The sequence below is a fragment of the Jaculus jaculus genome, chromosome 7 (assembly GCF_020740685.1).
Source record: "Jaculus jaculus isolate mJacJac1 chromosome 7, mJacJac1.mat.Y.cur, whole genome shotgun sequence".
NCBI lineage: Eukaryota > Metazoa > Chordata > Mammalia > Rodentia > Dipodidae > Jaculus > Jaculus jaculus.
In genome coordinates, this window is record NC_059108.1 from 55,300,397 (window position 1) to 55,313,490 (window position 13,094).

Sequence of the window (13,094 nt, forward strand, 5' to 3'; positions counted from 1 at the left end):
AATGATAAGTCTGGCCTTTAACATATTATGTGTATTAATCCATGTGATAAAATAAAACTTAAACTCTGAGGCTTTGGAAAAAATATTTCAAATCAATAAGTAATTAAAATTATGTAAATGGAAAGAATTTTTGCTGTTATATGAGCAAACTATTCACGTTCTTTTTTTTTTTTTTTTTTTTTTTTTTTTTTTTTTGAGGTAGGGTCTTGCTCTACTCTAGCCCAGGCTAATCTGGAATTCACTGTGTAGTCTCAGGCTGGCCTTGAATTCACAGCAATCTGCCTCCCTCTGCTACTGTGGATTCTCTTCAGTGTTTGGATAATTTACCAGGGACTGAAAGTCACAACAAATGGCATTTTAAAATTGTCTTGAATATTTTAGCGCTAAGACCAGGAGAGTAAGAGTCTACATTTACAAATCAATTTAATGAAAATCAATGTGAAGTCTTAATAGCTTCCCATAAAACACAGTTCTGCCTCACATCTTTCTTTCTTTTTTAAATTTTTTTTTTTTTTTTTTTTTTTTTGAGAGTGGCAGAGAGAGAGAAAGGGGGCAGGGGAGAATGGGCATGTCAGGGCCTCCAGCCAATGCAAATGAACTCGACACATGCGCCCCTTTGTGCACCTGGCTAACGTGGGTCCTGGGGAATCGAGCCTCGAACCGGGGTCCTTAGGCTTCATAGGCAAGTGCTTAACTGCTATGCCATCTCTCCAACCCACACCTTTCTTATTAACTGCATGATTGGTGCTACCTCCACACATGTGGTAAACAGGTAAAAAAGAGATCAGTTACACACCTTGTTGAACTCTGAAGTCAAAAAAGTTAAAATTCAATTAGATTACATTCTTTCTTTGTTAACATTATGCAAACTAGAAACTAGGTATTATAATACTTAGTAAAAATCTTTCATATTTTAAGATGTTCATCTTCATTTCAAGAAATAGATTAAAGAGCTCTTTAGTGCATTAACAATTAAATCATTAACTTACATTATAGGCAATTATAAAGTGTGAAAAAAGAATTTACAAATGGTAGTGCAGAATAAATTATGTTTCAATGTGCATACTTAGGTATATATATATAGGGAAATTAAAAATCAACTAAAGTGATTGCTAATGCTGAGCTCTTCAAATTTTCCATAGAATTATACATGTTAGCCCAGGGAGGATGATAAAAATAAAAGTAATTTTTTTTTCTCTTTTTAGCCTCTAAACTTGAATCTTCAAAATTTGATTATTGAAATATTTCATGAAATGTGCACATGATTGGAAATTCTAATTCCAAAACCATTTCTCTAAATTACCAACGGACTTATATTCTTGATGCCTTTTTACATGATCACAAGCCAAGCATGCATGTGATTCCCAAAATCGTGGAAGATTGACAGTGAAATCTCTCCTCCAGTTAAAGTAACTCAAGTATAACTTGTTGTTTCTGTCAACTTCCTTCAGATACTTGGCAAGCTCACTGGGGGAGTTATAATCTTCCACATGAATGAATGAATCTGCTGGGATGTAATTTTCGTAGTTTTCCCTAGATGGTCCCAGAACAACAGGCACAGAGCCAGCCAGAAAAGCATTGTAGAGCTTTTCTGTGATGTAATCTTTGTGGATGGAGTTTTCAAAGGAAAGATAAAATTTGCAAGTGGATATAGTGGGAATCAGATTTTTGTCATTCACATACTCTCCGAAGGCTTGCCCGTAGGTGTGGATCTCAATGCTCTTGCTGAGCTCGTTGTAGTACTTGACCCTGGCGTGCTCAGGGTTCCAGTTGCTGACCACCCAGCACACCAGCCTCTCCTTGCTGGGCACCTGGAACACGAAGGGGCTTGTGCTCACCGTCAGGAAGCCGTAAGGCACTTGGATATCTGAGTCGCGTCGGTAAGTCAGGGTCAGGTTGAACAAGTGCTCGATGCCGCTTTTTTGGGGAGTGTGAGTTGGTGATTCCAAATTCATCCAAATCCATTTTTGAAAGGGGGGCCGAGCCTGCTGAGGCAAATTCGTCAGATCCCAGCTGATATCTCGGTGATGGATCAGGACCGCGTGGGATTTGTTGTACAGTGAGCGGTCTGTCGTAAGATGGCATCCTTGGATGTTGAACATTGTTTGGCAGGATGTGAGGTCAAAGGTCTGCCCAAAGGGCCATACCCACACCAGAATAGTAGTTTCATTAAAATAATCAGTTTTCGTGGAGAAGAAGTTTTTCATTTTCAGCACAGAGCTGGCAGACTCCATTGGACTGAAGATCCAGCTGTTGGTCGGCTTGATGTAGATTAGCAGACATGCCATGAAGCAGCCCAGAATAACGCAGATGATTAAAAATGGGCGGAGGATGCCTTTGGATGTTGATGTCATAATTTTTTCTGTGGAATAGAGAAAGACGGGAAGGTAAGGGTGAGGATAAAGAAAGAAACTACCAAAACAACTGAAGAGAAGCAGTTGGCATAAGATAAACATCACAAAATCAGTATATTTCCTTTTCTGTGATCACAAACACTGAGAAAAATAGAGGTTTAATTTAAGGCAAGTGAGTATTTTGTTGTTGTTGTTTGTTTTGTTTTTGGTTTTTCAAGATAGGGTCCTGCTTTAGCCGAGGCTGACCTGGAATTCACTATGTAGTCTCAGGGTGGCCTGGACATCTCTGTAATCCTACCATTGCTTCCCAAGCACTGGGGTTAAAGGCATGCACCACCATGTATAGCTTCAAGTGACTGCTTTTAAAGGGAAGCTTTCCAGAGCTCTTCTCTACAAAGGATGACTTGGAATCATATCTAAATGCAACTGCAGTTCTTCAAAACAAGTTGCTTGTTTCTTCAGAGCCACCCACACCAACTCTGTCACCACTAAATTATTGAATTATTTGTGCATTGATATACTCCATGTGGACTGTGAACATTCCCTAGTTGACATGTCCATTTATTTACCAGCATTCTGAGGTTAGCAATTTTTGTAGTTCAGAGGGAAATGAAAACATTTTTAGAAACATTAATATTTTGCTTCTCAATATGTTTATCTTGACTATTTACAAATGCATCAGGATTAATCAATCACATGTCTTCATATCTTATTTTTGTAAATAAGAACATTGTACAAATTGGAAAGTTCTCATTATTTAAAAAAAAATTGTCTCCTTACAATTTTGTTACTTTCAATATCTGATGAATGGACCCAGTTCTTACTGGGATGTAGTAATCAAAAATCCTATTGTCACTGGAACACCATTTTCATTCATTTGGTATTAGTGCACTTTTCTTTACAATTAAAACATAGTACTACGAAATGGAAAGTACTGATTCTCAACAGAAACATGCATTTCATTAAGAGATCATGGTGGAAGAGATAAGTCAAGTCTTGAAAAGTCTTTCCTCTTGGGCTGGAGAGATGGCTTAGCAGTTTAAGTGCTTGCCTGTGAAGCCTAAGGACCCTGGTTTGATGCTTGATTCCCCAGGACCCATGTTAGCCAGATGCACAAGAGGGCACATGCATCTGGAATTCGTCTACAGTGGCTGAAAGTCCTGGCGTGCCCATTCTCTCTCTCTCTCTCTCTCTCTCTCTCTCTTTCTCTCTCTCTCTCTGCCTCTTTCTCTGTCACTCTCAAATAAATAAATAAAAATAAACAAAAAAAAGTTAAAAGTCTTTCCTCTTATGTTGGTGGTTCTTTATGAACATGGAGATAAAAAGATCACACATAATACATTTTCAACATTCTTATATTCTTACTGGTCCTCTAAAACTCATATTGTTCTTCTAACCAAAATAGTATGCTCCATCAATTTCAGATACATAATGTATTTTTAAATATTGATCAAAATTAATATAGAACATTCTGTGCATAGTGTTCAAGAACAGAGAGGAACTACCTTTCACTTAATTACCTAAACCAAAACTAGATTCTGTCCTTGTAGTCAGCAATGGAAGAAATCAGCAAAAATGCATATACTAAATATGTCCAAGAACTATTAGTTAACCTTTACACTAATTGGAAAGGAACTGCAAAGGAAATTTCAATTGCCTAGTGACCTTTGCAGGTAACACATGTCAGTTTTTGTGGCTTAAATAGAACTTTGAAAAAAAAAAAACTTTGAAAATTGTGAACTTTTTGTATATAACTTTTCTGTTTGAGTCACACTCAAGAACCTAGACAAAGTACAATGGTACAAAGCTAAAGAAATAAGAAGGAAATAGCTGGGTGTGATGATGCACGCCTTTAATCCCAGCACTTGGGAAGCACAGGTAGGAAGATAACTGTGAGCTCAAAGCCAGCCTGGGACTACAGAGTGAGTTCCAGGTTAGCACGGGCTGCAGTGAGCCCCTACCATTAAAAAAAAAGAAGAAGAAGAAGCCAAGATATAAGAAGGAAAAATTAACAAAAGGAAACAGAGGCTGAGGTGATTAATATTATCACAAACTTTGGAAATAACAATGTAAACTTCAGGAAAGGATAATCTAGGGCAATTCAAAGTAGATATCAAAGGTTAAATAATTATTGATATGGTTTGGATTAAAGTTAGAAATGGATATTTTGAGTTATTTTATGCTAATACATCTGAAAACTCTGATAAAATGAATGGTTATATTTTTGCACTGCTGAAGAAATGCCAATGTCAGCACAAGAAAATAGCAAAAGATTTCATTTACAAACTAATAGTTAAAGAAATGGAATTCATGAATGATAACTGAAAACAAACAATAGGCCATAACAGTTCAGCAAGAATGCAACCAATAATTCAATAAACAGGGATTTTAAGGATCTTTAAGTAACTGCTTTTAAGTAACAAGTCATTTCAGAACATGGAAGAAAGAAGAAGCTTGTTCATGATGTCAATTATTGTTACCAGAAGAAGACAGGAAGGATTTTCTAAATATAAAACTTAGCAAGTAGAGATTTGAGAAATATTAAAATGCAGTTCAGGAGTGGGTTTGGGGACTCTAGCTGCACATGACCCTGTCTGAAAAGCTGAATGACTTGGAAACTCTCCATTGTTTTCCAAATCTCAGGATGCACTGACTAAGCAACATTGCAGTAAGTACTGCAATGTCATCTTTCTACAGTACACCAGTGTTTCATGGATTATACAAATTCCATGATCAAAATTTACTTAAATCTTTTGATTTGTGATGAAATGGCAAAACTTTACCTAGCATGGTTACAAATGGCCATTTCATTAAATCTATATACATTTTAAAAGTTAGAAAAAAATTAAACTATGCTAAGTCATTTCTAAAATCCACCAATTTAAAAAGTGAGTAAAGAAGTAATGTCAGTCCATGCGATCAGGTTACAACTTAATCACTGGTCACTCTCAGACACAGAATTTCCTTTCATCCTCACAGATCAGCTACAGAGAGGGACCTCTATCATGTCTTCTTCACAGATGAGTGGGTTGAGGGCCAGAGATACAAGTAAGTAGATTAACCATTAAGTTATGTTCTCTCCTGCCTTCCACAACCTTTGTTGAACAAAGAATACAAACATCAATAACCCATTCACATTTGCACTTCGCATTTTGTTGTCTGGATTTTCCTAGCCTCCATCCTTTACAATTAAGGGCTATTTATTAATGAGTTAAATTTATATCAGTTGCTTATAGCAAAATAATACCTGGTACTTATATGATGTTTATTACCAAACACTAATTTGGGCACTTTCATTCACACACTAAAACACTAACACATGAATTAACCCATTAAATTCTTATTTTATTAATAGAGAAATTACAGGTGCTGGAGACATGCCTTAGCCATTAAGGTGCTTGCCTGAGAAGCTGAATGACATGAGTTACATTCCTCTGTACCCATGTAAAGCCAGATACACAAAGTGCTACATGCATCTGGAGTTTGTTTGTAGTGGCCAGAAGCCTTGGTGCAACCATTCTCTTTCCCTTTCCACCACCTCTCACTCTCTTTGCAAATAACTAAATAAAGTATTTAAAAAAAAAGAAAAAGAAATTGCAACATAAATGAATAAGCAACTTGAACAAGACCACATAGCTAGCAAGTAGCAGAACACACTTGCAAACTCAGGCCATCTCCCTACAGCCTGGACACCTGATAACTGTAATCTATGATTGACACTGTTGCCTGCTGCAGTTGGTAAATACAACCATTAGTGATACCAGAATGTAAATTCCATGGTGGACTTTATCCTTACTACTATAGTATAGTACATAATTAATAAATGTTCCATATGTTGTATGAGTGAATGCATGGATGCACAAAGTACTATGCTAAGTAAGTGCAAATATAAAAATGAACCCAAGTGGGAATGTGTACTTATTGCTTTCTCTGTATACTTGAATTATGGATTTCTATGTGAGTTGAAATAAAACTCAGCAGCAGAGGCCAATCGGTTAGAAAGGGGTTATAAAGAGAATAGAAAGGGAGGGGGGACTTAATAGGATGGTATTGGATATATGTAATTAGAATAGATTAACAGGGATGAGAAGGCTTAAGTGAGGTCAGGGGAAGTGATTGAGTAAAGGAAAGGTGGGGGGGATGGCTAATCAAAATCTAAGAAGGTATGAATAAGCCATATGGGAAACCTACTTTTCTGGACAATAGCCCAGAAGCCATAGATTGTTACTAGAAAATTTTTAGTGTCAGGGATGGGATACCTTCCAGTGAGTTGTTGGCCAGGGAGGTCACCTATACCTCTAAAACATTACAGGCCTTTGCTGAGGCTGTTGGTTTCCCCCCAGGAATAGATGGTAAGACCCGATTTCTAAAGACTCCACATACTTGGGCTGTAAGTCACTGAGAATTCCTGCTGGAGCTGACCTGAAAACCTCCTCCATATAGACCAGCTGACCGAAAGCTGGAAAAAGCTATGTTGCATGCAGTTCAATGGGAGAAAGATAAATCACCAGTGGAGATACTCAACACTGGACACTGCAAGCCTTAAATTTGACCAGCCAGGCCAAATGAGCCAATGGATACAATAGTGGCATGTCTGTTATGGATAAATCAACCACTCTCTAATTGGACTGGAGGCCTACTTCGTGGGAGCAAACATGCTTAATACCGAAAACCTATGACAGGGGTAGTTATGAGCCCTAGGGGTGTAATGTTTGCTGGTGCCTGGATAAATGAATATATTATGCTCTCCAAATTGCCCACTATGTATTTCTCTAAATGTTCATATCCATTAATACTACTCTCCCTTTTGGTTAGAGAAGCTTTTCTTTGCAGATGAAAGCAATCTTGGGATGACTCAGAAGGCACCATGGTGCTGAGAAGAATTGACAAAAGAGTGCTCAGGACTGAAATACCTCTGTCATACCTTCCAAGGCTCAGAGTCCATTGCAGAAGAGGTGGCAGAAAGAATCTGAGGGCCAAAGGAAGGGTAGCACTCCCTACATCATGCTCCTCCAGACACAAAATGGCCTGGATATCCATGACCTCACTGTGCTTGACACTACTTACACAAGATCATCATAATTGGAAAAAACAATGATGACATCAAAAGAAAAAAGAGACTGATTAAGATGGGGAAGGGGTATTATGGAGAGTGGAGTTGTAAAAAGTAATCTGGGGGGAGGTTTTTGTTTATAATTATGGAAGTTGTCAGTAAAAATAATAATAATAATAATATGATATAACAACTGTTGTAGTCAGCTTAGTGCTGCTGGCAGAAAACACCAAACCAAGAGCAGCCTGTGGGAATAAAGGGTTTATTTTGGCTTACGAATTCAAAGGGAAGGAAGTTACATGATGGCAGGGGAAAACAATATCACGAGCAGAAGGTGGACAACACTGCCTGGCCAATATCAGGTGGATAATAGCAGCAGGAGAGTGTGCCAAATACTAGCAAGTAGTTGCTAGCTATAACACCCATAAGCATGCCCCCAATAATACAAGGCCTCCAGGAGGATCCAATTCCCAATTTACCACCAGCTGGGGACCTAGCTTTCAGAACACATTACCTTATGGGGATATCTGAATTAAACTGCTACAACAATATTATATTTAAAGCATTATTTCGACATATTTGTTGGTGTCATCAATTTGGATATAACTCTCCCAGGTTTTGTCACTTTTTAATCATTTTTCTCTATATATACAAAACCTTCTCTGTTTCTTCTGCTCTCTTTTAAAAATATTTATTTATTTAGTTATTTTTTGAGAGAGAGAGTCAGAGGACATGCTCTAGCCACTACAAGTGAATTCCAGATGGATGCTCCACTTTGTGCACCTGGATTTACGTGGGTACTGGAGAATTGAACCTTGTTCCTTTGGATATGATGGCAAATGCCTTAATAGCTAAGCTATCTCTCCAGTACTCTTTTGTGTGATGGTTTTATGGATTGAACCCAGGGCCTTGTACATGTGTCATCAAGTGCTCTACCACTGAGTTATGTCCTCAATCCTAGCTTTCCTCTCTGATAATAGCATCCAAGTTTCCTACTAGGCAATTTCCTCTTCTGCGCACAATCCTTGGGACTATAGAGAAACATCTTTTCTTTCTCTACTCAGTGCTTAGCATATAATTCTAATATTCTCTGTGTCTATAAAACTGGAGCAGAAGTATCAATTGTGAACAATGTTACAACTGATCAATCATAGTAAGTTTTCCTAGGAAGTCCTGAGTTAATGACACTTCTTTGGATTACACCTTTCTGGCTTTTATTTTCCTCAGCTCTGAGAGCTACACAATTTTTCAATAAAATTTCACTTATGTTTATATTAGTTATGATTGGTTTTATTGCTTGAAACAACCAGAGAACCTAATTGGTATTCTCCTTCCTCGCTTTAATATAAAAAGTATATGACTTGAATCTCTCAAAATTTTCCATAATTATCTGGTTTTAAAATTAAAAAAAAAATGCTACACAGTACATAAATTCTCAAATTTTCAAACAAACTACTTCACTTTTTTTTGGGTCCCTGTATTGACTCCCCTGTGGGCTTAGGCATTTGGTGGGTTGTCTAATTTGCTACTATTATTAATCTATACAGGCACACTCAGAAAATAACTCACTTCCCTTATAGTGTATCTATTGATAGCGTGATCTAGTTTGGAATTATTCAAAGTTTTCAGAATACTATCTAATTTTCATAATTTGAATTGCTTATGATTTTTCTTATTTTGTTTTACTTTAATCCCTCCTTACAGTTTTTATGGTAAGAATTCTTACAAGTTTAAAAACAAAAGCGTTATTCTTTCATTGTTATACTTTGCCTTGTACTATAAACTTTTATATATTCATCACCTCCTTTTCAAAGATTCTCTTGAAACTTTAAATTGTATTAAGCCTTACTCATGGGCATTACTGTTCTTTGTTCCCACAATTCTCCCCATTAGATTCTGAGCCAGATGCCCCCTGTCTTGGGCGAGATGCCATTTACTTTTGGCAAGAAGACACTGGTTGATCTCAGGAATGCTATTAAATTTTTTTCTATAAACCTCTCTCAAAGATATTTAAACATAATCTCTGGCATTTCCATGGGGAAGCCTTTATTATGCTTCCTCAGACCCTAGAGAATTTACTACCAAATTATCCTATCTTGGGTCACCAAGGCTTTTCCTGAATGTTCCTAAGGACACTATCTAGCACACATCAATTCACTGATTAGATTCTGTAGTGATTTTGTCCTTAGGCAGACTAATGAATAGTTTTGTTTATTTTTCTGTTTTGCTTCCCTTTTCTACCCTTTTCCTTCTTGTCTTAGATATTTGCTTTCATTAATGACAGAGCTACCAATTGCTTTTTGTTTTTCAGTTCACCATAAGCTCTTTTATTTTGTACACTTTCTATGTTCATTCTCTTTGAAATTTTCTTTCCAGCTCAGGGATTAACCTCTTCCATATACTCTTTCATCAGCTCTCCCCTTCTCTACCATATCTCATTCTTAATCAGGGTCTCTATTCATTTTAGAAACCCCATTTGCTGGCCTCAGTTTCAGCCAAGGCAATCATGTCTGACATGGAGCCATAGTGTAGTTTGGCTCACATTCCTCAGGGGATGCAGTAGACAGGACTCAGGGTGCTGCATTCCATTTTTCTTGAACATGCTTTTACTCCTGGAGGTTGGTCATCTTTCATAAGTTGGCCATTAGCATCAGAATTACTGTGATTACTGTTAGGTTTTTAGATCCTAACAACAAGGCAGTGAAAACCAAGGGAAATGTTACACACACACACACACACACACACACACACACACACACACGGGCACATACAAACTCATACATCTCTCATTTTGGTTTGATGTATTACTGTACCTTCAGCTTTTTGAGAAGAAAGGGTGATTACTGATACACAAACCCTAATCAACTTCTGTGTATGATATACATGCACACATGTGTACATGGCTTATCAGAAGTAGATAAAACCTACTTCTCTCATCTTCTGTTAAAGGATCTTCTGCACCACACTGCCTCTGTCCTCTGTTTCCACAAACAACTACTTACCTTCCAGGGCTCCAACCAACTGGAACTTATTATATATTCAAGTCCATAAACTCTTCATCTGGATAGTTGGTACATTTAGTCTCTAGACATGCTGTCACATTTACTAGACCTGTGTTCTGGCTTATAATATTTTCTGCCCAGGTTGTTGTAATGAATAGTTTTAAAAGTGATGATTGCAGGTATCATTTTGCCCTTCCACCCCTCTCATCCAGCTCATAGCTTTGTATTAATTTCTTTATATTTTGTTATGATTCCATTGTTATAGGCTTAATTCACACTTGCCCCCCTAGATATTCACACTTAGAGCACTTATAAGGTAAGACCCACATACCAGAGAGAACATGTGAATTTGGTTTTTCTGAGTTGGAGTCACTTCATTTAATATCATAATTTCCAAATCTATTTTCATAAATTGTTCTTTTTTCTGTATTGCTGAATGTAAGAAGAGACATAGTGGGACAGAAATGAAAACAAATGGTACTTGAAAATACAAGAATGAATGATGCCTAAATCCCTGCACACCAACTAAAAACAATAATAAAAAAAACATGAATTAAGCAATAAAATAAACAAAACAAAAATGATAACTGCAAATAATGTGGTTTGAATGCTGTTTTGTTTTTCAACCTCTCCTTCTCTCTTTGTTTCTGAGATAGGATTTTGTTATACAGGCCAAGATGGCCTAGAATCTGTTACAGAGAATGTTCCATGTGCTGTTGAAAAGAATGTATATCCTCAGCATTGGGTTGAAATGTCCAGTTTATAGCTGTTAGGTCCATTCCTTCTATGACCTCATTTAGTCCAGATGCCTCTCTGGTTTTTTTTTTCCCGGGATGACCTGCAAATGGATTAGAGTAGGGTGTTAAAGTCACCCACCACCACTGTGTTTGGTGTTATCTGTGACTTTAGTTCTAATAGTGTTTTTTAATGAATTTGGTGCCCCCATGTTAGGTGCATATATGTTTAGGATTGTAATGTCCTCCTCTTGGAGTGTGCCCTTAATCAATATAAAGTGACCTTCCTTATCTTTCTTGACTAACATTGGACTGAAGCCTACCTTGTCAGATATTAGGATAGCAACCCCTGCTTGTTTTCTAGGCCCAATTGCTTGAAGCACCATTTTCCAACCTTTCACCCTAAGATAATGTCTATCCTTTGTAGAAAGGTGAGTTTCTTGGAGACAACAAATTGTAGGATCCTGCTTTTTAATCCAGTCTGCAAACCTATGTCTTTTCATTGGGGCATTGAGGCCATTGATATTAAGAGATATTGTTGAAAAGTGTGTTTTTATGTTTGCCATTTTTTTTTTTTTTTTTTTTGTGGTTCCGGTTCTACCTTTGCTCTCTTGTGTTAACTAGTATTTGAGTATTGCTTGTTTTTTCCAGGTTTCTTATATGTGTGCTTTTCCTTTTCTTCAGCATGGAGGATTCTATCAACTATTTTCTGTAGAGCTGGTTTTGTCTTAAAGTACTCCTTTAACCTGCTTTTGTCAAGGAATGTCCTTATTTTTCCGTCTATTTGAATGGATAGCTTTGCAGGATAAAGTAACCTTGGTTGACAGTTGTTATGTTTCAGAACTTGGAATACATCACTCCAAGCCCTTCTGGCTTTGAAAGTTTGCGTTGAATAATCTGCTGTAATCCCAATGGGCATGCCTTTGTAGGTAACTTGATTTTTCTCTCTAACTGCTTTCAATATTTTTTCTTTGGTGTATGTGTTTGGAAGTTTGATTATCATATGGCAAGGAGAGGTTCTTTCCCAGTTTTGTCTGGCTGGGGTTCTAAAGGCTTCCTGTATCTGCATTGGCACCTCTTTCCCAATTTGGGGGAAATTTTCTTCTATGATTTTGTTGAAGACACCTACTATGCCTTTGGAGTGGAATTCTTCTCCTTCTATTATGCCCTGAATTCTCATATTTGATCTTTTCATAGTGTCTCCAATATCTTGAAATTCCCACTCATACTTTCCTGTAAGTTTGTCTTTCTCTTTGTTGGACTGTATTAGATCTGCCACCTGGTCTTCTAGCTTAGATATTCTGTCCTCTCCATCCATTCTACTGATGAGAATTTCTACAGATTTTTTTATTTCACTAACTGTGTTCCTCATTGCTAGCAATTCTGACTGGTTTTTCTTTATTATTTCTATCTCCTTATTTATGTCTTGTATTGCCTTCCTTATTTCATGAAATTGGTGTTCTGTGTCTTCTTTGATTCCTTTGATTTCCTCTTTGAATTCCTCTTTGACTCCTTTGATTTGTTCTTTGACTTCTTTGAACATATTTACAATCATTCTTTTGAAATCTTTCTCAGGCATTTCCTCTAACTTGTTCTCACTGGAGGTCATGTCTGATGCATTAATACTTTTAGGTCGATTTATATTGTCTTGCTTTTTAGTGTTTCTTGTGTTAAAATGTATATATTTTTGCATCTTGGATTAAGTTAATGATTGGATTTTCTAGCTAGTTGGGTATTCTTAGATGTATCATTTGATCTGATGTTATATATCTTCAGGGTAGGAGCTTAAGTTGTTAGGTGTGGCTCTTAAGACTCTCGGAGTATCTACAAAGGTGTTCCTAGGTGTTGAGTTTGCCTGCTATGGGAGCATTCAGGTAGGCTGAGTGAAATAAAATATAGGTAGATTCTAAAATTTAACTGAACACTATACACATTCAATCAAAAACAGCAC

General features: G+C 37.0%; 1 protein-coding gene across 3 annotated transcripts in view; it reads right to left on the reverse strand.

Annotated features, from left to right (window-relative positions):
* Positions 1-1,040: 1,040 nt before the first annotated feature.
* The window catches only part of Fut9 (fucosyltransferase 9), a 267,934-nt gene continuing 255,880 nt past the window's right edge, over positions 1,041-13,094 (reverse strand). For 2 of the 3 annotated variants that reach the window (XM_004663651.2, XM_045154541.1), the window contains one exon: positions 1,041-2,362. In XM_004663651.2, the coding sequence (XP_004663708.1) occupies positions 1,275-2,354 (1,080 nt within the window). In that variant the 5' untranslated portion in view covers positions 2,355-2,362 and the 3' untranslated portion in view covers positions 1,041-1,274. Of the gene's footprint in view, positions 2,363-10,740; positions 10,842-13,094 lie in introns of all 3 variants that reach the window. The other variant, XM_045154540.1, reaches the window with a different exon arrangement.